A 24,842-nucleotide genomic window follows, 5' to 3' on the forward strand; every position below is an offset into this window, starting at 1 on the left:
AGGTTCCCACATGCAGGCAAAACATTCACACACATAAGAGAAAATAAGCAAACCTAAAAACACAACAAGAGTTTAAGGGGAGAGAAAAACTACGAATACAGAGCCAAAGTGAAGAAGAAAGGGTGCTGTGTTAAAGCTAAATTGAGAATGTTGACATCAGCTCTTCACAGAAAGCCTCTGGTTCTATTGACCTGCTGGCACAGGAGGAGTATATATGTCTCCAGATCTGGACCAGCCCTGAAGGGGTGCCAGCTTCTGACTCTGAGGGCACAACTTGGGTAGTTGGTGCCAAAAAGCCAGGGCACTCACAAAGATGCCATGGACACATCTAAACAGCTCAAGTGACTGGCCAAATTTGGAACTATTTGAACATACAATGAAGCACTGAATCAATTAAAAATGAAATGCATGAGTTTATAGGAGACACAGAGAAGTGATGAGGGTCTCGTGTGCTCTTCTTAAAGACATTTACATACTAACTCTTTTATTGTGTCTCAGGTTGGGACCTTAACCTCTATATGACTGTGGGGAAAGGGCCTTGGAAGAGACAATGAGGGTGAAATGAGGTCCGAATGAGATGCTAATGCCAAAGGCCATGGAACTTCCAAGAAGAGGAAGTGATTATCACGAGTGTGATCATGGAGAAAAGGCCATGTGAGGACACCATTCCATGTCAGCTACTGAAGCCATGAGGAATTTCCCAGGACACCAGCCCTGCCAGCCCTTGACCTTAGACTCAGAGCATCCAGAAAAATCCATTTTCATGATGGATTTCTGTTGTTTATGCAAGTCTGTATGCAGTGTTGTGAAGGTTTGGTAACCTTCACACTCCAGTATACCCCAAATCCATCACTGCAGGTAAGGAGTGGACCTTTACCTTGCCTTTGGAGGAGCAGTTGAGACCTGTCTCTGGATGAATGTTGGAAGGGTGAACACCAGCAAAAACCCACTATCTTTGTGAAGCTTACTTTCTTGAATATTCCCCAAGCTATAGCCACCCCCACCTGAGAATTAAAACTTTTGATGCCCGTACACCTAAAGAAGCTAATCAAGAAGGAGGACTCTGGCTAAGATGCTCAATCCCCATTCAGAAAAGCAAATAGGATGGACATCAGAAGAGAGAGAAAACAGGGAACAGGACAGGAGCCTATCATAGAGGGCCTCTGAAAGACTCTACCCTGCAGGGTATCAAAGCAGACTTATACTGAGACTCATAGCCAAACTTTGGGCAGAGTGCAGGGAATCTTATGAAAGAAGAGGGAGATAGTAAGACCTGGAGAGGACAGGAGCTCCACAAGGTGAGCAACAGAACCAAAAAATATGGGCACTGGGGTCTTTTCTGAGACCTAACCAAGGACCATTCATGGAGATAACCTAGAACCCCTGCACAGATGTAGTCCATGGCAGCTCAGTGTCCAAGTGGGTTCCATAGTAATGGAAACAGGGACTGTCTCTGACATGAACTGATTGGCCTGCTCTTTGGTCACCTGCCTCTGAGGGGGGAGCAGCCTTACCAGGCCACAGAGGAAGACAATGCAGCCATTCCTGATGAGACATGATAGGCTAGGGTCAGAGGGAAGGGGAGGAAGACCTCCCCTGTAGTGGACTGGGGGAAGGACATGGGTGGAGAAGGGGGGAGGAAGGGTGGGAATGGGAGGGGAAGAAAGAGGGGCTACAGCTGGGATACAAAGTGAATAAAGTGTAATTAATAAAAATAAATTAAAGAAAAAAACTTTTGATGTCCAAGTGGGCCACCTCTGTAGGTGCCTTTAGGTGTGATGAAGTTTGTGGCCATTGCATTCTCTCTGAAGTGATTTTGTTATGTTTAACCACAATCTTTTTTTTTTTTTTTTTTTTTTTTGGTTTTCAAGACAGGATTTCTCTGTGTAGCCTTGTAGATGAGTCTGGCCTCAAGCTCACAGAGACCTTCGTGCCTCTGCCTCCTGAATGCTAGGATTACAGGTGTGGGCCACCATCTCCCAATAACCACAATCTTTTCAAGCCTCTAGTCCTAACTTCCAGTTTCCAGGAACACAGGAAACCGTAGCACAGATTAACTAACGCTACACATAGATGAGAATAAAAGACAATAGACCACTGACTAGTCCATGAGACAAAACGGAAAACTGATCAAGGCAGGAGTCGACATTTATTAAAACAAAAACAAAACTGTAATGGAAGGTGGTTTTTTTTTTTTTATTGAGTTATATTATGTAAATTTTTTGTTTTAATCCCAAGTATGGGATTTTAGTTTGGGCTTTAGTTTGTGCACAGCTGATAATTGCTTCCTGCAGGGCGTGGTCTTTGCCAGATGGTAATGGCCTCTCTCATGCAGCACGGAGAGGGTCGTGGGCTCATATCCGAGAGATAGAAATATGAGATCCCAGAAAGGGAAGCTGTGGCAGTTTAGAGAGCCCAGAGACAGATGGTGTCGCAGCTTGGAGACACAGAGAGAAACATTTCGATGCAGTGGCTTGGAAGAAACTGTGCTGCATGGCAGAGATTGGTATAGCCCCAAAAGAACCCATCGACCCTAAACAGCCAGAAGTGAAAGGCTCCACGGCCCCTCTCACCACTAAGTTTTTCTCTCCTACCTAGGTTGGTGAGTTGGAAGGGAGAGGCTTTAGGGAACTCCAAATTTTTTTTTTTTTTAAAGAGTTTTAAAACGAGTGTCAATAAAAAACAAGCTGACTTTTTTATTTTTTAAAGAGTGATTTCAGGACCAGTGGGAAAGGTTCAGTGGGTAAGGAGGTCTGCTTCCAGCAGGTATCGGGCCCCTTATATTAGCCAGGCATCATTTTAGAGACAGTGGTGAACAACAGCAGAAAAAAAAAAAAAAACAAAAGAAACAAACAAAAAAAAAAAAAAAAAAAAAGCAGTCTTTGTAAAACTTACTTTCTTGAATACTGTTTTGTTTTTTTGTTTTTGTTTTTGTTTTGTTTTGCTTTAATATGCTATTTAAAATATTTATCATCTAGGGTTGGGGAAGGCAGCAGTTACGCAGAAAGATCACAGCCGCAAAGCAGCCTCCATAAGCTCTTTGGAATCTGTTCCTTTTCAGACTAAGACCTGGGTAATTAGAAATTGGTTACTGCTGGCTTTGGTGCCATTCAGCATATGAGGCCTACCGAAACTATTCCTACCTGGGGTAAAGTCACAATATTTGGTAAACTCTTTACACTTGTGTCCTCAGGATATTGTTGCATTTGCCTGGATAATTTTTTTCCAAAGTGTAACTGAAGCATGTGTACTAGAACACAGGACTGGGGTGACACTGAGGTTCTCACACTCTGGGATCCGATTTGTAAGACTCACTAATTTTCTCTAATAAATGTTTATTTGTAACACTGAAAAAAAAAAAGGAAAGAAACAACTACCACTGTCCTCTGACTTCCACAGACATGCTATCTCACAAACACATGTGCAATACATACACACATAAACTACAATAGAACTTTAAAACTTAAGTAAGGTAAGACACATACTAGATAACAATACTGAATGGATGCTCGGTACCCTGAATATGACTGTTTGTGCCATTGGCTTTTAAGAGACAGATATACTGTGGGGGGAGAGGGGAGGGGAGAGGCATGCCACCCCTCATTCGCAAATGATTCTACATTAAAATAATTAGTTATCCTGAGAAACAGAAACATTGGGAGAGACTGAGGTAGGGAAAAGGGACTGTGTTAGTTACCTTGTACTGCCCTGAGAAGTGAAAAGGTTTATTTTGGCTTCTAATCTCAGCCCAGGGTTGTTGGGTCCTTCTTACAGAGAACTGAGAGGGGAGACGAATATCCATTTGCCAGGGATCCTTCCGGAAAGAAAGTGGCGGTTGGTGTTGGATTTTGCTCTTTCTGTGACTTTGTGACTCTTCCGTTTGGTGGGAAGAATCCAGCAACTCTCGGAGCTTTGCTCGTCTCCCTTCAATGCCCTCCGTGTTTGCCAAGCACTGCACTGAGAACAGTTGTGCTGAGAAAGTCAGGCTGGAAAGACAGGCAGGCGGCTTCACCTGCCAGATGTGTAGAACCGCCTGGGCAGGATGGCCAGACAGGAGCAAGAGCTCCCAGTTTCTCCCCTTTGCTTCCTACTGTTTACTTCTAGAGAACAACCTAAATGTTCCAGAATGAGAGAATGAAGAACTGTTATTGAAAGCTGAAAAATCACAAACATATATGGGTTGTTGGAAAAAAAAAAAAAAAACCCTCAGAATTATTTTGGAGGAAAATATTTAAAATTGGATGTTATTTAAATAAACTTTCCTCCTCATCCTGGTGCTAGCCAGTCCCCACAAAGCAGAGTGACCCCAAAGAAGGAAGGGACTCTTGGCTAGAACCCCACCCATCAACCTTCCCTGTGCAGCCAGGCTCTGCGGATAGCCTGACTAGGACCCTCCTGAACATCTGTCTTTGAACATCTGTCACTGAACATCTCGTAGCTAACTACAGCTTTCCAGGTTTGTTTGTTTTTTTTTTTCCTTCTCACACAGGCCTCCACAGCCACAGGCCATCCCACCTGCCCTGCGAGGGCCCGATGGGAGAGGTGCAATTGTCTGCTTACACAGCGGTGAAGACCTGGTCTCTGAGATAGGCAGCAGGCAGCGCTGCAGTCGATTCTGCTTGGCCGTCTCAGCACAGCAAGGAAACTCACAGTGCTCACTATGAGGCTTCTGTGGCACCTCACAGCAGCATGACCATGCTGTGGGTCAGAATCCCTACACAGCAAAGGCCAACACAGCCACAGGGTGGCCATAGCAGCTCTACTTTCCTGAGCACAGAGGAAAGGAAACCTCCGGCCCAAGGAACAGACTCTGCGAGGCGACTTAGCACCCTTGGGCCTGACTGAAGGCTCTAGCACTGCAGCTGCTTCTGAGGGAAAACACTATTGCCTGGGTGGAGTCTGGGACTATAGGAACATGCTGAGTTTGAGAAGGAATCAGCCATGCACAGCCTGGCCTGGGAGGGTCCTAGACACCAGCACCTCAGCTGTTCCTGCAGAAAAGAGGTGCCCTCCTCCTTGGTGAAAACCCTAATAAATATGATATTTGGCTCAGCCAGTGCCAGTAGGCAGGACTCAGGAATAAGTACAAAGACCTTTAAGGAACCATCCTGTGAGTATTGTGACATGGCACAGGGCAGCTGAGGGGCTCATCCACCCATTGTGGATTTCTAGGCTCCGACAGCACGGTCCTTACTGCCCAGCCCAGTTTCATGTTTGTCGCCTCCATCCTCGGGGCCATACTCCACTCCCCACCTCAGGCAGGGTGGTGTTCCAGTGTGGGCAGGAGATGACAGCCCAGAGCCAAAGCATGTGCACACACAAGTTCCATCTAGCCAGAATATCTCTGTCTGTCTGCTTCTGTCTGTCTCTCCCTCTTAGACAGAGTGCTCCTAATTAGGAAAAGCTTCATCCTTCATCCTCTTCCTTCACTTTGCTCCTCCCAGGGGACATGGGCTGGCGGCAGCATGCTTGATACTCCAGGAATGCCAGGTATTCGTGTTCAATCCCAGGAGGGCTTCTAGGCAACCATGCATGGTTCCCCTCCGAGTCAGCTCGCCTCCTCCTGCCCACCACCTCCGCAGTGTGCTTCATGACTTCCCCTGCTCACTGCCGCTGTGTGGGAGGCCCAGGGTCAGGGAGCAGCCAGCAAAACCCAGCCCAGCTCGTCAGGGAAACTCATCCGCCTGGTTCACCAGGGACTGTTAGGGACAGGCCGGAAGAAACCCTGGCTGGGACCTTTCCATGCTCGTCCCACTTGGGCAACCTCAGGCTGTTTTCCTTGTAATCCAGTGGATATTCTCTCTGTGTCTTGACAAACATCATGGGTATCCACTAGACCAGCTCTTGGCCTCATCAGAGATCTCGAAGCAAAGATGAAACCACACTTTCCTTAGCAGATGAGCAGAGGATTTCCTACCTGAGTAGTCAAGGCAAGGAGATCGTGGGGAGCCCACAACAACACTGGGGCCTCCCGCCAAGGCCCTGAGCACCAGGGCCTTGGCCTTGAAATGTAAGCAGGACTCCCCAGAAGCCTGGGAAAGCAGGAGGGGGCTCTCAGATGCTGTCTCTGCTGCTTCTCTGTGGAGCCCTGGGTCCAGCTCAGGTGAAGAGCAGAGCCTGCCTGCAGGTTTGAATTCCCTGGACAGAGGAGGGAATGGCCAGCGTTAACTTTAGCAGACTTGGTCGGCTGGGGTCTACTTCAGCAGTCCCAGGGAAAGGCAATGAACTGACAAGATGGTTCACAGAGGCAGCACGGTGGCATTTCCCGCCATGAGTGGGTCACCCCTCCTGAATTTCCAGACCTCATTGTAGTTTTTTTGTAATGTAACTTTCCGGCATCATAAGCATGGAGTCTGTAGAAAGATCTGCGTGTTAGTCACTATTCATTATATAACAAAATGCCCAGGGCAGGCTACCTTAAAAAGAAAAGAGGTTTACGTAGCTCACAGTCTGGGAGACTAAGCGCAGCACAGGCTTTACTGAGGGCCTCTGCTAATTTCATCATGGCAGAGGTTGCCTGCATTTTCCTCTGTGTCTGCTCTCTGTCCCTTGTCTTAGAAAACCACCAAAACTCAATCATGGGGGTCCGACCTGATGGCCTGATTAATGCCCTGCCCGCCCCAGTCCCTACCTCCTAAAGCCATTAACCCACGCCTTGCTGAAGTAAAGTCCTGCCTGAGGTTGAAAGGCAAACTCCAGAACTGAGTGATCTTGTGTGGCTGGGGATGTATCATAAGAAAGTACTTGTCCATTCTGACAGAATCATCCCAACTCTAAAATGACCCGAGCAGCATCCCTCCCCCCACACCTCCAGAAGCAGCAGCGTGTGGGCCACGAGGAGGAGCCTCTAACATGTCCAATTTTGCTCTTGGCGCACTGTTTGCATTCTCCCAGTGCAGTGTGGGAGAGTCTTCTGTGACCCCGCTGATCCGTTTCTCAGTCACAGTGGCTTCTTCCTCACCAGCCTGAAAATACATCCTGCCTTGAAACGTCCAGACAACTCAACCCATCATCTTTAAATTGAGCTTTGCTCAGGTTCTCAGGACAGGAGTAAAATGGAGCCATATTCTTGGCCAAAATTACACAAATGGTCCCTAGCCCAGTTCCCAGGAAGATCCCCGTCCTCTGCAAAAGGCCAGCAGCCAGGCCCCTGAGGCCTGCTGTTCTCCTAGCTCCCACCAGGATGGGCTGCTAAGCTCTGCTCCAGCTCACTGGGGGCCTTCAGACCCAGAGTGCCATGCTCTTCCACATTCCAGCCACAGACAGTTTGAAAGGCCAAACAATTGCCGCTCAGGCTCCTCAGGGCAGCAGCCCCACTTCTCAATATCAGCTTCCATCACAGTTTCCTTTCCTGTGATAAAATATTCTCACAAGAGCAACTTAAGGGAGAAAGGCTTTCTTTGGCTTGCGCTCCCCACCCCCCATCAATAGTCAGAAAGCAGAAGCCGACTGCTCAGTTCATTCTCTCCTTTTCATTCCATGCAGAGCCCGGCCCAGGAGCTGATACTATCCCTATTCAGAGTGAGTTTTCTTACCTCAGCTGACCCAGGTAAGACAATTCCTCACAGACCTGCCCACAGGCCAAGCTAATCTAGACAGTCCCTCATTGAGATTCCCTTACCAGGTGACTGCAGATTCTGCCAGGCTGACAACTGAAATCAACCATCGTTCAACATCTTTAGCCATCAGAGAAATGCAAATCAAAGCCACAATGAAATGCTACCGTATGCCCAATAGGAAAGTTGCAATTTATTTTTTTAAAGGAAAACAAGTGTTGGTGAGGATACAGGAAAATTCAGAAGTGTTGTGTCAGTAGATAAATGGATAAGCATGCCGTGGTATAGCTATATCATGGAATATTACTTGACCAGACAAAAAGAAACAAAGTAGTAATAAATGCTACAACATGGATGAACCTCAAAATATACTAAACAAGAGAAGTCCAACATAAAAGCTTGTATTGTGGGATCTGACTTCTATGAAATATCCAAAGCAGATTAATCCAGAGTGGCAGAAAGCAGGTGGGAAGTTGTGAGGAGCTGGGTGTGAGGACGTGAAAGGGTTTAACGGGGAATGCTTGCTCAGTGCGCGTGGGCCTTTGTTCTAGGGAACTACGAAGAAGGTGTGATTACAGTGCAGGGCGTGAGCTAAATGCTAACGAGTTTTCACTTTAGAATGGTTAATTTGAGCTGGGCATGTGGTTCATGCTGGGACACTTGCGTAACATGCATAGGCCCAGGGTTCAAGCCTCAGCACCAGAAATAAATCTCTTCTTTCCTGGTACACGTTTTGGCCCTGTTAAAACCAAGAGGCAAGGAAAGCTGAAGCCCTGAGTAGGTTCTCAGAATCTGTCGCCCCAATCTGACCCTGACAGACAAAAATGTGCCTTCTTGTTGAATGACAAATAAATAAGTAAATAAACAAATAAATAAATAAATAAAAAGGAAGGAAGGGTGTGACTGCTCCTTGGTATGGTGGAGGAGAAGGTTTATTGTGGTTAAAAGGGAGAGCATAGCCAGAAGCAGGGACATCTGGGGGAGTCCAGAGTGAACCTGACCGTGAGCCTGTCCATGTGAGGAGAGAGTGGGGGAGAGGAGTGGAAAGGGCCAGGAAAGTAAAGGGTAGACACTGCGGTAAATGAGGGTGACTCTTTGGCCAGAAGTTCTAATCTGTTCTTAAACTGGACATTTATTGGATTGAAGTGCTCTTAGAAGTCTGTGTTATTTTTCCTCCTGGAAAGTTAATTATTCACATTTTAAAATTAGGACAAAGGGTGCACTACGGTCACTTCCCTCTGTGGCTGTCTGTTTAAAATGGCTACGTGATTCTTCTAGGTAGGATTGCTTCAGTGACAAGCCTCCATTTATAACCCAGAGCCCATTCAGTGGCTCGAAGTTGGATTTGTGACAGAGGGTTTTGCTTTTATGTGGTTGTAAAGCTAAGTAAGTCTGACCTCGTGGTCACGGAGGTCTGTGCCACCCGGTCAGCCTGTGGCCTTCCGTAGTTTGGGGAATGAAGTCTCTGCCTTCAGCAGAGGCTATGGCCTCTCATCAGAGGTCTGGCCATGTGGAGGCCGGTTACTGCAGAACCTCCATGGCAGAAGGGAGACTTGGGCCAGAGCCTGTCACAGATGTTAGGTTTCAAAGTCGGGACAAACAGCCAAAGTGCCTATTTAACATAGCAAGTGGACCCGGCCTCCAGGTTCTCCCAGAATCCCTCAGTCCCTACCTGTTATAGGGCACGGCTGGCATCCCCAGCCCCTGGGCTGGGATGCCTTCTCCCAGACTCTCTTTTTTCTGTAATCCAGACATTTGGTTTCCCCCAGCATTGTAGGGCTCAGTAAGCAAATCCTGTTGGTACCTGGGAGGATCTGAAACACAGGCAACAGGGTCTAACCTGGAACACTGTTCACTTCGTTTTGATGCCATAGCAGAAAAATGAGAACACAGCCAATGTTACTGTATTTTTTATTAAAAAACAAAGTAAATAAAATAGTAATCTATGACATATATAAAACTGTGCTGGAGTCCATAGTTCATGGTCGGGATGGCTCAGAAGGCTCAGCCAAGGGCATGGCTGGGGCAGTTTCTTTCTCTTCATATCTAGGGGGCAAATCCAGTGGAAGATGTCCAGTGCGTGAGCTCTCAGGGGATGAACACGACCCAGAAATGGTGAATATGACTTCCTGTTCTCTCTCAGAGGCTGTGCCCTGGCTCTCAGGAGCCGGGATCCTGCTGGAAACAGAGAACAAGATCATGAAAACAGAGTCAGCCCTTAAGCACTGGGCTTTACCGAGGGCCGTGCTCCCAAGAGCCTCAGCCCAGGCTAGGAGCTGTTTCTCCTACCCTGTGGCTGCTGTTGTCGGTACAGTTTCTCTCTGTGTAGACCAGGCTGACCTCAAACTCACAGACATTTGCCTACCTCTCGGCCTCCCTAGTGCTGCTGGGATTGAGGGAGCGTACCACCGTGCTTGCTCATTCTGTTTTAAGATCTTCTTTCGTTCTTTCGTTCAGTCCTTACCCCATACTTGTTCTTTTTAAAAAGGTGTGTGTGTGTGTGTGTGTGTGTGTGTGTGTGTGTTCAGCACATGTGCCATGGTGCATGTGTGGAGGTCAGAGTTGGTTCTCCCCTTCCACCATACCGGTCTCCAGGACTGAACTCAGGTCTTTGGCTTGGCAGCAAAGGCTTTGACCCGGGGAGCCATCTTGCCAGCCCCTTATCCCTTATTTTTCTTAGAATTGGCTGTAATGTTAAGACAACCTGGCTCCTGCCATCATTGACTTTGTCAATAGAAAGGCTCTAAGCCTAAAGGTTCACTCGTCACCTAGAGATAGCTGGTGTGCCAGCACTGTCTCCTGCACAGCCACTGTCTTCTGAAGGGGACACGAGGTAGGTGAACACGTGCAAACAGAATAATTAAAACACTAAAGCTTGGTGGGAGGCAGGGAGCACCAGCAGTCACTGCGGGGCCTCTAACAGCAGGGGCCAAAGCCTCAGTTCTACTCTGCTGCTTCCCCTGAAGGCAGTCTTAGCTATTCCATTCACCTTCAGGAGCCTCCCCGACCTTAGTTATAACATCCTGATGGTAGTAGCAGCGCCTCCACCTAGGGTGGCCATGAAAATCAGGAAATAATGCAAGGAAAGCCAAACCGGGAGGTACCAAAATCACACAGCAGCCTCAACAAGGACTTAGCTAAAGCCCCTAGACCTTGGTTTTAGGTTTGGGGAAGCTTAATCATTGGAGGGAAAAAAAAATACAGCCTTCATTATTAGATGTCTGTCCCCAGTTGTCTGGTTCTTCTGCACAGAAACACCTGCGCTCACCTCCCCAGCTCTGTGCAACTCAGGCACCTGCTCTGTCCTCTGCTCACCTCCTTCCCCCTCTCTTAGAAAGCCTCTTCAGCTAGTTTTGTGGCAAACAGGCAACTTCATGCTCCTCCAGTGCCTTGATGATGGGCACGTGTCCCCTGGCCCCTTCACCGGACTGCCACCTACTCTATCTGAATGTTGAGGTTCTCCTAGCTCCCCAGGGAGACTCTTGAGTGATGGCAGCTATGGGCACCAGGTCCTTTGGGCCTAACTTCTCTGAAAAATGCCCACATTCCCCCATTGTCAAGATAGTCCAGGGATGTTTTTCAACAACCTTCCCTTCTCTCTCCGTGGGTCCCCTCACTCCCTCACTCCATTAGTATCTGGGGCTACACACACTGGCCGCTACGCAACACTGCCTGGAACATCTGCCTGGAAGCCTTCTGCCGTGCCGTAGCAGCGCCGTAGCAGCGCCGTAGCAGCACCACCTCTCTCCTGGGACCCAGCTCCAGAAGTCCACCGCAAAGGTCTTCTCTCGAGGCCCCTCCACCTGCAGCTATCCCAGATGCACCTTTAGCCTGTGTGACCTCCTTCACTGCCTTTCCTGTCACTCACTCTGGAAACCAGTGTCTCCCTGCTTCCTCAAAGTAAGCCTTCTTCTTACTCTCTCACACCGTCTTGGGTTCTTGCTGCCTCGGCCTACCCTTGCTGTTGCTGATGTGGTGCAAGGCATGGACCATCTACCTCTCTTCAGTGATTCTTCAAAGCTCTGTGGCCCAGAAACTTTGAAGGAAGGGGTCTAGCAGGGCCAGGCGCCCTGGGGCCTGGAACCTCTCTGCCATCTGAAACAGCGAAGTTACTAAAGCAGAGGTCCCTGGACCCCACTGCAACTCTCTGGGGCGGATGGGTAGTTACAGGAACAATTAAGATGCTTGGAGGTTTCCTAGCAACCCTTCATCACTCAGGGAAGCAGGAACTCTGACATGCCACCAGATACGGGGGCCCTCTAATGTCTGTCATTACATCCAAACCTTAAAGCTCACTGGCCTGGATTCAGGCCTCAGCCTAAAGTGACTACACATGCCTGCTGGTGATGTTCAAGAGGAAGTCTTACCTGTGGTTAAAAAGGCTGGAATACGAAGGTGGGTTTTCCACCTGGTGTGAGCCATGAGCCCCAGGAGATGGGGTCCCTGCTGAAGACCCAGGAAAGTAAGGTGGCGGAGGGGGCGGGAATATTATCACCGAGTCACCTGGGGAGACACAGAGCCATGCGTTAGGAAAAAAGCAAACAGCAAAATTAACGACGCCGCTCTTGTCCCCCGCCCCCTAAAGGGTCAGAACTCCCCTGAGCCCTCTGGAATGGAAAAGCAGGCCTGGGACATTTCCATGTCACAGGGAATAGGTTGACATTGGGAGGGGACTGCTATCTAACAGGTGTTTCTGTTTGGGATGATGGGAAAGTTCTGGAAGCTGATGGTGATGATTTTATTACAATACTTTGACCATATTTAATAATGTTACCCCTCCCCCCCCAGGCGGGGTTTCTCTGTGCAGCCCTGGCTGTCCTGGAACTCACTCTGCAGACCAGGCTGGCCTCAAACACAGAGATCCACCCGCCTCTGCCTCCTGCTTGCTGGGATTAAAGGCATGTGCCACTACCGCCTGGCAGATTATATATTTCTAAAACAGTTAAAATAGGGCTGGGCCGGGATGGGGAGGGGACAGCTCAGGCAGTAAAGTGGTATCTTCACAAGCAGGAGGACCTGAGTTCAAACCCATCCCTGCACCCATGGGTGACAGTGGTCAGAGCGGTGTGTGCCTGTCATTCCAGCTCCAGATGGTAGAAATGGGAGGACCCTTGTCAATCTTCAGTCAAAGCTGGAACCCCAGTCGCAAAACCTGAGGTGCTCAGTGACTGAGAAAGATGCCCAAGATTGCCTTCAAGCCCCCATCTGCATACACATGTGCACACATGCAGATACAGACACACTCACAGGACATAAAAGCAAATGAAAATTTAAAATGCTTAAACCAGTAAGTTTTTTGTTGTTTTGGTTTTCGTTGGTTTTCTCTCTTTGGGGGGTGGGGGGGCAGGTGTCATTTAGAGACAGGGTTTCTCTTAACTGTCCTGGAACTCACTCTGTAGACCAGGCTGTCCTCAAACTCACAAACATTCCCCTGCCTCTGCCTGGTTGGTTTTCTTTGTTTTGGTTTGTTTGAGACAAGGTCTCACTCTGTAGCCCTGGCTGGCCTAGAGCTTGCTCTGTAGACCAGGCTGGTCCCAGACTCACAGAGATCCACCTATTTTTGCCTCTTGAGTGCTGGGATTAAAATATGTGGTATTTAAAACATGGATTAAAGGCAGCACACACAGCCCTAAACTAGCAAGTTTTGTGGTACATATAGGCTACCACGTTGTGTTTTTTTTTTTTTTTAAAGTTGGCCTATTATTTAGAGCCATGAGCTCTCCTGCGGCAATATGGACTCAGTCTTTATCAAAGGTGTTTGAATTAAAGCATCTATGAGAGTCAGTAAAATGTCCCCTCAGTTTCCCAGGTATGTCTTCTGCTGGGAGACTTAGTTCACCATCCAGCTGCTGGATGAAGTGCAGAGTTGCTTGAGTACAGTACTCTCATGGCAACATGCCACACTGTGCCACACTGTGCCCCACCTTCGCCTCAGCTGCATAGGTGAAGCCCAGCTTAAAAAAAAAAATGTTGGTTCTGTGTCTGTTCACTCTGAACAGAGCCCCTGTGTTCTAGAGCCGTTTGTGTCCAGCCTTAACCACCACCTCACAGGGCGGACCCGTTAGCCTCCAACGCCTGGTGAAGGCACCTTCAGCCCTATCACCCACTAAGGCCATTTATTTGCCTGAGGAAGAAACACTTCCAGCTGCCTGTCTCTGTCCCCTGGACTCAGCCGTTCCCTGAGGTCACAGAGATGTGCAGAAAATGAATGAATTCATGAAGTCTTGCTGTCCTGTGAGCAGATGGCATGTGGTCCCTAAGCTGTTTGTGGAAAGGCGCTTTGGATACATCTGAGTTGTACTGGATGTTGGGGGTTGAGCTGTGGAGATGGTTTAGAGAGTTACGAGTACACTCTGCTCTTTCAGAGGCTCCAGGCCTGATTCTCAGAACCCGAGTCAGGCAGCTCACAACTGCTCGTAACTCCAGTTCTGGGAGATTCAACACCCTCTGCTGGCCTCCTCAGGCACCCTCACTCATGTGTATATCCCTAAACATGCACACAGATAAAAATAAAATAAATTATAGCCAGGAGTGTAGCACACGCCTTTAATCCCAGCACTCGGGAGGCAGAGGCAGGTGGGAGCTCTGTGAGTTTGAGGTTGGCCTAGTCTACAGAGTGAATTCCGGGATAGCCAGGGCTACACAGTGAGACCCTGTCTCAAATGCATGCCTGTAATCCCACCACTCAGAGAGGCAGAGACAGGTGGGAGCTCTGTGAGTTTGAGGTCGGCCTGGTCTACAGAGTGAATTCCAGGACAGCCAGGGCTACACAGAGAAACCCTGTCCCAAAATATGATAGATAGATAGATAGATAGATAGATAGATAGATAGATAGATAGATAGACAGATAGATTTTTTTAAAAAAAAAGATCTTAGTAGGTCTAGGAACTGAAATCAAATATTCACTTTAACTCCATACTGTGGCATCAAGGGCCTGTGAAGCAAGCCCACAGAGCAGGCCTGTTGTAGCCTGTTTTCACTATAAACAGTCCTCTTCATGCATGCTCACACGGCCAGGGCCTAGCACTGAACATATCCATAATGGAACAGTGTTGAGACCCATGGAGCCTCTTCCAAAACCTTATGGAGAAGAAAGTGCAAGAGGCCAGAGATTCAGGGGTGTGATGGGCACCAGAGGGGAGGTGGAAAGTGAGTTCTCACACCTGCAGCTTGAATGTCATGCTAAGACAAGTGTAGGGGTTCTGGAGTGGTACCCCGGTTCTGCTTCCAGCTCGCACCAGATGGCAGCCACCTGCTCATGAGAAGGCCCCTTCTGGTAAACCCCAAGGGCACCTCTCAAAATCCTACCACCCCAGGCCAGCGGAGGAGCGTTCTGAAGCACTCGTTTACCTCAGACGCAAACATACATGACAAACATACATGACACATCATGTCTCCTCAGATCTCCTGGACTGCCTTCTAAGAACACGTGTGACCCGTAAAACAGAATCACATCTGCGTGTGCTGCGGAAGACGCAGGCACAGGCTAGACTGTGTGTGTCTGTCCATCTAGCTAGCTGCTCCCTGCCACTTACTCACTTGTAACCTTGGGGCTCTGCCTCTACACGTCTCACATGGAGGTGCTAAGTGTGCCTTGATGGGTTGCTTTCAGCATGACTGAATCTCAAATAATAAGCTCTTTCATACAAGGCCACTGTTTGGCACAGGGTTAGACCCTCTGTGAGTGCTAGCTATTATGATCTTCATGTTGTCACTATAAACATTTATATACATGAAGAAATGAGCCAGAGCATTTACCCTAGTTTGGAACAGTACATTCTACGAATCCATCCTCTCTTCCCCTCTGAGCCTGCTACCTCAGGAGGCCCAGTGACTTCACTCCTCCATCCAGAGACCTTCACACATCCCAAACATGAGACATGGCCCTCACCTATTGTCCCCTCTCTTATTCAGCTCTGAGGCCTCAGTACCCAGCCCTTCCGTGAGGAGAGCCTGTGTCTGTAGGTGGTAGTCAGTGAGCGGAACCCCGAAACTGCCCCTAACTGAAAGGGTTCCATCCCAGCAGGAGAGGAAATGGGGAAATGGGGATCACTTGTTTGGTCCCTAAGGCAACAGAAGGCTTCAAGGCTATCTTCCTGGTTCTTCTCTCATTATCCTTTAAAGTTGCTCCATAGCCTCAGTCAAGGTCATTACTTATTGCCCCAATGCTTCTGCTAAATAATAGTGTGGCTGGGACTAGAAGAATTCCCACAAGGCATACCACAGGGGTGTGTGTGTGTGTGTGTGTGTGTGTGTGTGTGTGTGTATAGAGTATCTGTGTGCTCAAGTGTGTGTACATGTATGAGACAGGAGTTGAGGAGAGAAATCTATACCAGACCTAGGGAAGCCTGGTTAAGCCTTGAAGCAACATCCGCTACTGACTGGAGCAAGTGCGCATCTGAGGAGACTCTCACCTACAGTGATGTGGACAGGCTCCGTGCTGGGGGTGTGCCCGCCTTCCATTTCAGAGGTCTCTCGGCTCGAACTCAGGTTGTTTTTCTTCTTAACATGGGCCACCACGAAGAAACACAATCCCACAAGCACGATCAGGGGCCCCATGATCTGCAGCGAAAGGAAGCCACAGATCTGGGGCTCTGTCTCTCCGGTGTCCGTCTCATTCAGTGGCTCCGGTGCCCAGTCTGAGCCGCACCCAGGCACCCAGATGCCCAGGATGCTGATGAGCATGCCGCTGGTCAGGAACAGGAACCCGAAGATGAGGCACTGGGCAAACTGGCGGCTCTCTCCACAGAAGAAGGATTGGTCGGGGTCCTGCTGGCCTCGCCGCTGCCTCTCCCGCAGACGCAGGCGTGCCCGGGACCGAGCCAGAATCACAGCTCCCAGCCCCATCACCGCACACGAAGGCCCAGCAATCTTCAGCACCATGCTGCAGTGTGAGAGGGGCTTATGTTGGCATGCCTGGTACCCAAAGATGGAGAGTAGGACCCCCACACACAGCAGGACTGCACCCAAGACAAAGAGGAAGAAGATGAGCTTGCTGACATGTCTGTCCCTCTGGTCCCCGTCGGGCTCAGCAGTTCCCACGGAAGACATGACCAGCAAAGAAAAGGCCTGCTGGTTGTTCCCCGGCCTGGAGGGGAAATGCGTCTCCTTCCCTCCGGCAGTTTCAGGTTCTGCAAGCAGAAAATAAATGCAGAATTACAGTGGGTGCAGGTATCTCTGACCAGCTGTGATCTCTTGCTGGCCGTAGCAGAAATCACAGAAGGGTGACCTGTCAGGAGGCGGAACTCAGGCAACAGGTCTACTGTGGAACAGTGACTCGGCCTTTGAGTCAGGAGAAGTGGCATCCAAAGACTCCCAAATGTGTAATTTCATGAATATATCAAAAAAGAGGAAATTCAATTACCATGCTTCTGAGATAAGAAAATCTTTTTAAAAATAAATAAAATGACTGGGTTTATCATTTCCTGTTCTGAGTCTTACTCATTTCTCCAGGCCAAGAAAAAAAAAAAAAAAGGCAGATAAGGGAAGAGCAACGGGGATAATTTTCTGATATATAGCTCCCTTGTATCAAGTCAGAGCTGCTCTGACCATTTTGATAAATGTTTGTCCAGTAGCTAACTTTCCACTTCCTGTTTAAGACCCCGGCACTTTTCATCTCTCACCTTCCTCCCAGGCTACACCACCCACGGTCAGCAATTTCAGCAGAACCAAAAGGTGGTTCAGAAAGACAGTTGGTCTGTAGACTTTAAAGTTAATTCCATCAAAATGTGATTCTCAAGTTCCTGAGAAGCAAAGTCTGGGGCTGCCCTGACACCCCACCCCACTGGCAGCTCAGTTTCAGGACCTTGGCGTGACCTGGGAGAATCTGGCACAACAGGTGAAGGCCAGCCCCAAAGCAGACAGGGCCCTCGGGTCAGCAGACGGGCAAGGCTGTCACTCTGCTTTAAGGGGACTCCCGCTCCCACAGAGGCTGAGACACAGAGGAAAGCACGGAAGGCTGACAAAACTTGCTGCGAAAACAGAAGTGGGGCCTACCTAGTGGAAAAGCACCTTTCACAGAAACCACACAGGAGTGTTTTATACTTCAAGGGTATTTTATACTGCCTAGACATGGTGGCAAATACCTTTAAGGGGAGGCAGAGCCAGAAGGGTCTCTGAGTTCGAGGACAGCCTGGTCTACAGAGTGAGTTCCAGGACAGCCGGGGCTACCTAACAGGGAGACCCTGCCTCAAAATAAAACAAAAACAAGACAAAAGAGTATAATATACGAACTTCACGAAGCCGCGGTGAATGCTGGCGCACACGCACACAGCATTGATCTTTAAACCAGTCTCGCTCCAGGGACTGAGGGTAGGGGTCCACCAAGTCAGGAAGGATATATTCAGACAGAAAACTTTAAAACATACGTTGTCGTTCACATTCTTGACCGACATGAAGGAGCTCACGGCTCCAAGGCCGAGACCATTGAGAAACTAGAATCGTGTGTAAGGAAGCCGAGATTGAGTGAAGAAGGTAGACATGTGATGCTGCCGCCCTAGAAAAGTACTTTCTCCTCCCCCGCCACCCCCAAAGTGCGACAGAATCAGAAAGAAGTGGAGGGAAAAAAAAAAAAACCGGCAACAAGAGGTGAAGTGAGCTTGTCTCGCCCTCTTAGAAAAGCTACACTCCGTGAAGATGCGAAGCTGGAAAACTTCAGGCAGAACTTCAGGCATCCTTCTAACTTAAAGCACATCTTTCCCTGAGTCACACAGTCTCACTGCTGCGTTCCCAGGCGAGCACCGGCCTGATTCTGTTAGGAAAGACTCACTTTGTTCCTGGTACCTTCAGCTTTGCGGCTGTTCGTGGGCTTCAGTTCTCTTGAGGCAAATACCCAAACACCAACAGTAGAAGAAGCGGCAACATAGAAGTGCCAAACTAGATTTGTAACCCCCCACCCCACTCCCCAGGACACCAAGTACGTGTGCCTGATCCAAACTGAGGTGGAGATCGCCTCCGTGCCCAAAACGCCAACACCCAGGGGCGCCCAAATAGAGCGCAAAATACGTAAGAGACGGAACCTTTTCTACCTTCAACTCGGTTTCCTGGCAAAGCCAAACCCGCCCCCTAAACACCCTCTGTTTTTTCCAAAAGCGAGACCCAGATCAACAGCGTCTCCCTGCTTCCCGCGCTCGGAGGAGCTGGCAAAGTCAGACCAGGAGAGGCGAGCGTCGCTGCGGCCCCAGGGGCGCCGCTTACCTGGGCTGGTCCAGGGCTCCGCGCCGCGCGCCTGGCTCCACGCTCGCCCTCTGCGCGCCCGGGCCGCCTCCGCGCGCACGGGCCCAGGCGCTGCCCGACTGGCGGGCGCGGCGGGCGGGCGGGGCAGGGCAGGGCTGGCCGGTGGGAGCTGGCCACCGCCGGGTGCTGCCCTCCCGGGGCACGGGCGCGCCGCTCCGGAGCGCCGAGCTAGGGGCGGTATCGCCGGCCCCGGGACGGTAGGAGTTGGCCGTGCAAGCTTTGGGAACTGGCTGGCAGATGGGCACCTTCCACCAAGCTGGGGTTGGGGGGGGACACCAGCGAGTTGAGACTGGCAGCCCGGGGCTGTGTGGGGCTGTGACGAGGAGGAGGAGTTGGTCTCTTTGCAGCCTAGGTGCCGAGGGGGAGGGGACAGGCTGCGGGATGTCTGAGCCCCGGGCACACCAACAAAGAAAGAAAGCCAAGGGCCCTGGTCCTCTGCTGAGGGGGTTCACCTAACTGCTCTGAGACCTCGACGGGGGTTCTACAAGCATTCTACAAGCGAACATGGGGACAGCTGAGACCGGGAGGGACCTTCTATTCTATCGTTTAACCTGAGGGCCTAGCTCCTAGACTGAAGCGGATCCCCCAGAACCCTCTGTCCCTTCCTGGTCATATATGTGCACGTAGCCCTCCCTTGCCATAAAACACCCGTCCACGGGGATTAAACTGTTAACTCTCCTGCCCTTGCCCTTGGAGTTTCTGATGGGCTTGCTAATCCCCGTGCTATTTGTAACCTGCCCCGTGACACTTGACAAGCATCCAACTGTGCTAGTTTCCACTCCAGAGGTCAGGCCGCTGTGAGGGGTGAGTCAAGTGTGCTCTGGGCCCAGACACGGAGACACCCAGAGCTGTGGGGACTTTCCCACCTTGCCTTTCCTTCCTAGCTTCTTGTCTCCTTGAAAGCCCGTCCATTCTTGTTAGTTTCCTTATGGATGAATTAGGCTTGGTAAGAAGAGGTGGAGAAGAGTCACGAGGCCGAGGCTGAGCAAAGAGGGCTAAAGAGTTACCTTGAGCTCTGGGGCTGGTGGAGTGGGAAGGGTGAGAAGGGGGTTCCCGCCTATAGCCACGGAAATGGGGGTGCCGAGTAGAGGGGACAAACTTGTCTCTTGGGCCAGACGTGGGCTTTCTCGAATCTGGGGCTCTGAGCACTGAGTCTCCAACAAGGTAGGCTTACACAATGGCTAACACCAGCACTCAGCTCCCAGCTGGCTCTGTGGTCGTCCTGCCTTCACCAGCAGCCTGCGGTTGCCATAGGTGAGGGTCATCAGTAGATGGGGACCTAGCAAGCCAGTTGACCCATAAGGAGCTGCATCAGCCAGAGCTGGAGTGACCGCTGTACCTGCTCGGATGCGGCCAACAGTGCGATGTGCTGGAAGCAGTGTTCTTCCCCATCACCCAGAAAATGCACGTGCTGTGGACTTGGAAAACACTTTTATGACTCGGTCTTGTGGTGCCAGGGAGGGACTTGTACAGATCAATAAAGAAACTATCCCAAGGATATTGCAGTCATCTGGGCCTTGGGTGGAGAAATCCTGGTCAAAGTGTCAAGGTATGCCAGTCACCTTCTGGAAAGGCACCAAGGTATACCCAGTTAATGGGCAGCAAACCAGCAACGGCTATGGCACAACAGTGGAGAGCCATGGGCTTTCTAAGGGCTCAGGCTCTCACACAGGACTAGCCCCCTCCGGCCACGGCCTGCTAACAGCTCTTCACCTCAGACGGTTCCACGTCCGTTGCCCACTGGCTCGTCCCCCCTCGTTTATTTGGAAGCCAGTCTCTGGCAGAGTCCTGCATGAGCCTTGGAAGGGGCCTGTTGATACAGCTGCCCCGCTGGTACCACATGACTGCGGGCTTGCCACCCATGACAGACTCGAATGTCTTGGCACCAAGGGCAATCCGATTAGTCTCCCCTTGGGATAGCCACTGTTTGTGTCTTTTGGAGCCCGCTGGACTAAATCAAAGCCCTGGAAACTCATCATCTGTCAAGTATGACACGTCCTTAGACCAGGCCTGGTCCTGGGGGAGAGCTGCAAGATCCAAGGCTGGTCCCCTCTCCAGCCGTTAGGTGGTGAGAAAAGATACATCCAGACAGAACCTTTAGAAAAACAGCAACAAAAACAAGATTTTAAAATTGGGTGAAGCCAGGCACGGTAGTGAAGGCCTATGATCATAGCCTTGGGAAGCTGAGGATCATGAGTTTAAGGATAGCCGGAGCTATAGTACAAGTTAACCTGGTCTACACAGTGAGACGCCATCTTGGAAACAAAGCAATACAAAACAAAAATTGGATACGCCCCAGATCCATCCAGCCCCTGAATATGGGAGAATGAAGCAGAGGTGAGTATTCATTTATTCAGTCAGGAAATATTTACTGAACGCTTAGAGAATTCAGTGGAGAGACAGAGATTTAGAAAGCTCAGGAGAGCAACGCGTGGAGGAGGGGGATGGAGGGTACTGCTCTCAACGGACTGAGTACTGGAGGCGTCTACACGGCGGCATAGCACAAACCTGATGGGAATGAGGAAGCTACGCACTGTCTATTGTTACATAACAAACAGCCCCCAAACACAGAGGCTGACAATAGATTTACTGTCTCTCCCAGTTGCTGAGGGTCATGAAAGAGGTCGGTTTCTGGGAGTGGCTTAGCTGGGTCTGGTTTGGGGTCTCTCCCAAGGCTGCTGTCACACTGCAGGGCAGAGTGGTAGGTGTGTATGGCTGGGGCTGGGGCTGGGGCTGGGGCAACACACATGCGCGCGCGCACACACACACACACACATACACACACACGCTTTCCTCGTGGGAGCCGTCTCAGAGCAAGCTAAAGGCAGGACAACGCAGGGCCTCTCGTAAAGTGGCCCCTGAGCTTCTACCTCACTCCTTCCACTTCATTCCAGTCCGCAGGACCGAGGCACCAGATCAAGCACCAGCTTGCACGTCAAAGCATCTGTGGACACATTTTATAATGCCTGGAAGGAGGAGGAAGAATACTTCAGGTGAGCTAACAGCAGCATGGGGGCTGGAGAAATGCTCTTCCTAAGCACCCAAAGGGGAGCTCAGTTCCCAGCACTCACACTTGTGGCTACTTGTAACTCCAGTTCCAGAGGATCTGACACTCTCTTCTGGCCTCTGTGTGCACCAGACACAGGTGGTTGATACCCACAAGGACACATACACATAAATAAAGTAAAAATACTCCCTAAAAACAGCAGGGGGTGCCGGGAAGTGGTGGCACTCTGCGAGTTCGAGGCCAGCCTGGTCTCAGAGTGAGCACAAGACAGCCAGGACTATTACACAGAAAAACCCCTTCTCAAAAAGCCAAAACAAACAGACAAACAGCAAGGGGACAGAGAGATGGTTCCATTATTAAGAGCAGAAGGTTCAGTTCCTAGGGCCTATATGGCAGCTCACGACTGTCTGTAACCCGTTTCACAGCCTTCTTCTGACCTCTGCCAGCACCAGACATGCAGTTGGTACACAGACGTGCATTCAAACAAAATACCCATACACATAAATGTTTTTTTAACTTAATTAAAAATACAAAAAAAAAAAAAAAAAGGCTGTGTGGTGGTGCACACCTTTAATCCCAGCACTTAGGAGGCAGAGGCAGATGGATCTCTGTGAGTTCAAGGACAGCCTGGTCTATACACAGTGAAACCCTATCTCAAAAACAAAACAAAACATAAAACAAGCACAAAAGCTCTGAGCTGGGCGTTTGCGTGGAGAAGAGCGGGAGGCCAGGGTTGCTGAAGTAGGTGAGTGAAAGGATGAGGACACATGGGATGCTAACTGAGCACTGGAGAGCAAACACCCACAAAGCAGGCCCAGCAGGGTCTCCGGAACACCAGGAGCTGAGAGGAGGGAAGGCCTGCCATTCAACAGGGCATTGAAGATACCCGATACCGTGGGCAGTCCTAGGGAGGGCTTCGAGTTTAACTGCTTAAGTACGATCTGATTTTTCTTTTCTAGTTGGACTCTCTCGGACAGGCCTGGAGCATATAGTTTATTGGTTTAAGCAATCACCTGCCTTAGCCTTCTAAGAAGCAAGGGTTGGTGATTCATTAATTCATTTACTTAATATTTTATTTAACTTATTTTGTAATGCTAGATAACGGTTTCAAGGCCTGGCTTGTACTAGGCACTGGCTTGTACTGAGCCACATTCTCAACACTACTGGTTTATTTGTTTCTTTAACTTTTTAGAGGTTTTTTTTTTTTAAGATTTATTTTTATACATGTGTGTGTGTGTGTGTGTGTTTGTGTGTGTGTAAGACTATGTGCACATGTGAGTGCAGTGCCCACAGTGGCCTGAGTATTAGAAGCACCGGAGTTTCAGGCGGCTGTGAGCCAGCCAACATGGATCCTGGGAACCATGTTTCAAGACTCTCGCCAGGCCTCCGAGACACCCTTCCAAAGCTGCCTTGCCCAGTCCGACCACCCAGCTTCGCAGCAGCTGCTGCCAGTATTCCTGGGACTTTCTTTTTTTCCTCCACAACCCAGGGGCCGGCGACATGGGCTGGCTGACCGTCTAGTCAGAATTCAAGGTTCAGGCTGAGTACCTCAACTGATTCTACCACAAAGACGACCCTTTGCAGTCATTTTACAGCCTGGATGCTGCTGCTGCTCTCCCGTGGCTGATAACAGCGCTGCCCGAGGGCCTGGGAGCCATACCAGGAGGGTGGAATGCATGCGTTTGCTCCAGGGAGACAGAACTCACCTGGAGTAAAACCTTTATGAGCTTCCTCGGGGAGAGCCCTCATCACTCACTCGGTGGCCTCAGCTTCTACTCTGAGGGGTGGAAGAAAGCAGCTTATTGAAAAGTCGGAAGGAAAAATGGTGGTTTCCTGGCATCTTTTGTTATTCGTTCAGTTCTCCGCTGTCTACTGGACCCCTGAGAATGAGTGATTTCCTCCCAGCATATAAGAAGCCTATAAAAATGCAATAGGCTGAATTCTGATTTTTCTTTGCTACTTTACTAATTGCTCGGCCTTGGGGCAAGTAACATGTTCTCCATGCCTCTCTGTTCTCTGCCATCTTATGGGGATAACAAGACCTACCAGGAAGGCTAACAGTATGACAGATGGAGGGCATCAATAAATATATTTCTTTTTAACCTCTGTGGTTACTCAGGAGAGAAGAGAACGCTCCCTGAATTCAAAGGAGAACGTGTCGATTTTAACACAGTGCTTTGAGCTCATTCCTACAGCAGCCCTCCCTGTGCCTTCTGGGGTAGAAAGGTGAGTCTCAGATGGTTGCAGAGACCAGCATGTCTGCACAGCTCCCTGTGCTGTCTGCCCTGTGTTTCCGCCTTTGTGGTAAATACATTTATAGCACTTGTGAAAGGTGCCCGGCTGTTGGTGGTTTGTCCAGAGGGACACGTGACCTTCCAAAGGTGATCTTACAGCCAGTCCATGGCCAAGGCTCAGGTTCTGCCCTGTTGGTTGCAACCCCATCTCCAAATTCTCTGTCTAGCCCTTCCACCTCCTGGTGGCCACTGTTGACTCCAAGATGGAGTCAAATCAGTTTGTCCTGCTCTGAAATTACAGCACAGTGAAGTAAAACAAGAAAATGGATGGTGGAGGGAAGGAAGGAAGGAAAGAGGGGAAGAAGGAAAGAAAAGTCTTACCCTGGTTCCCGCCTCCTTTAGAGAGACTGTGGCCCGTGTTCTGGGCAGATAGAACCCTTCCGATGCTACCCATAGCTCACTTGCCTATCCTGGACAGTTGAGGCACTTAGGGATAGCTTTCGGCACGACCCCACGCAGCGACCAAGGCGGGGCCCCTGACTGTCCCAAGGTGCCACACAACACAGGCCAGGGGTCTGGTGGGTTAGGGCTCTTCCCAGGTGTGGCTGGTCATCTCGGTGACACACTGGAAACCTTCAGCTTCTCCCACAGTAACTTTTGGCTTTAAAAAGAAAAAAAATTTTTTAAGTAATAAGAGTATAACACTTGAGAGCTGGGAGGTTGATAAATAAAAAGGCAGCTTGGCAGGCAGCCAGCCCCCCTCCCCCTGAGTGCCCCACATTTTAACAAAAGGCTTTTTGTGGAAGCCGC

At 49.8% G+C, this 24,842-nt stretch overlaps 1 protein-coding gene across 5 annotated transcripts; it reads right to left on the reverse strand.

Annotated features, from left to right (window-relative positions):
• Positions 1–9,450: 9,450 nt before the first annotated feature.
• Positions 9,451–23,738, reverse strand: Tmem171 (transmembrane protein 171). 5 transcript variants are annotated; one of them, XM_055598465.1, is made up of 7 exons: positions 23,505–23,738; positions 21,662–21,757; positions 20,505–20,886; positions 20,131–20,356; positions 15,971–16,687; positions 11,924–12,059; positions 9,451–9,734 (listed from the first exon to the last, which is right to left on the reverse strand). In XM_055598465.1, the coding sequence occupies exons 5-7, from the start codon at positions 16,605–16,607 to the stop codon at positions 9,536–9,538; spliced, it is 972 nt and encodes a 323-aa protein (XP_055454440.1). In that variant the 5' UTR covers positions 16,608–16,687; positions 20,131–20,356; positions 20,505–20,886; positions 21,662–21,757; positions 23,505–23,738; the 3' UTR covers positions 9,451–9,535. The 5 variants fall into 5 exon arrangements, with proteins under 5 accessions (XP_055454440.1, XP_055454439.1, XP_055454438.1 ...); XM_055598464.1 differs by having other exon boundaries at positions 20,131–20,886; XM_055598463.1 differs by lacking the exons at positions 20,131–20,356; positions 20,505–20,886; positions 21,662–21,757; positions 23,505–23,738 and adding an exon at positions 18,753–19,561.
• Positions 23,739–24,842: the final 1,104 nt, after the last annotated feature.

Source organism: Psammomys obesus, unplaced genomic scaffold (assembly GCF_907164565.1).
Source record: "Psammomys obesus unplaced genomic scaffold, mPsaObe1.curated_primary_1811, whole genome shotgun sequence".
In the NCBI taxonomy this organism is placed as follows: Eukaryota; Metazoa; Chordata; class Mammalia; order Rodentia; family Muridae; genus Psammomys; species Psammomys obesus.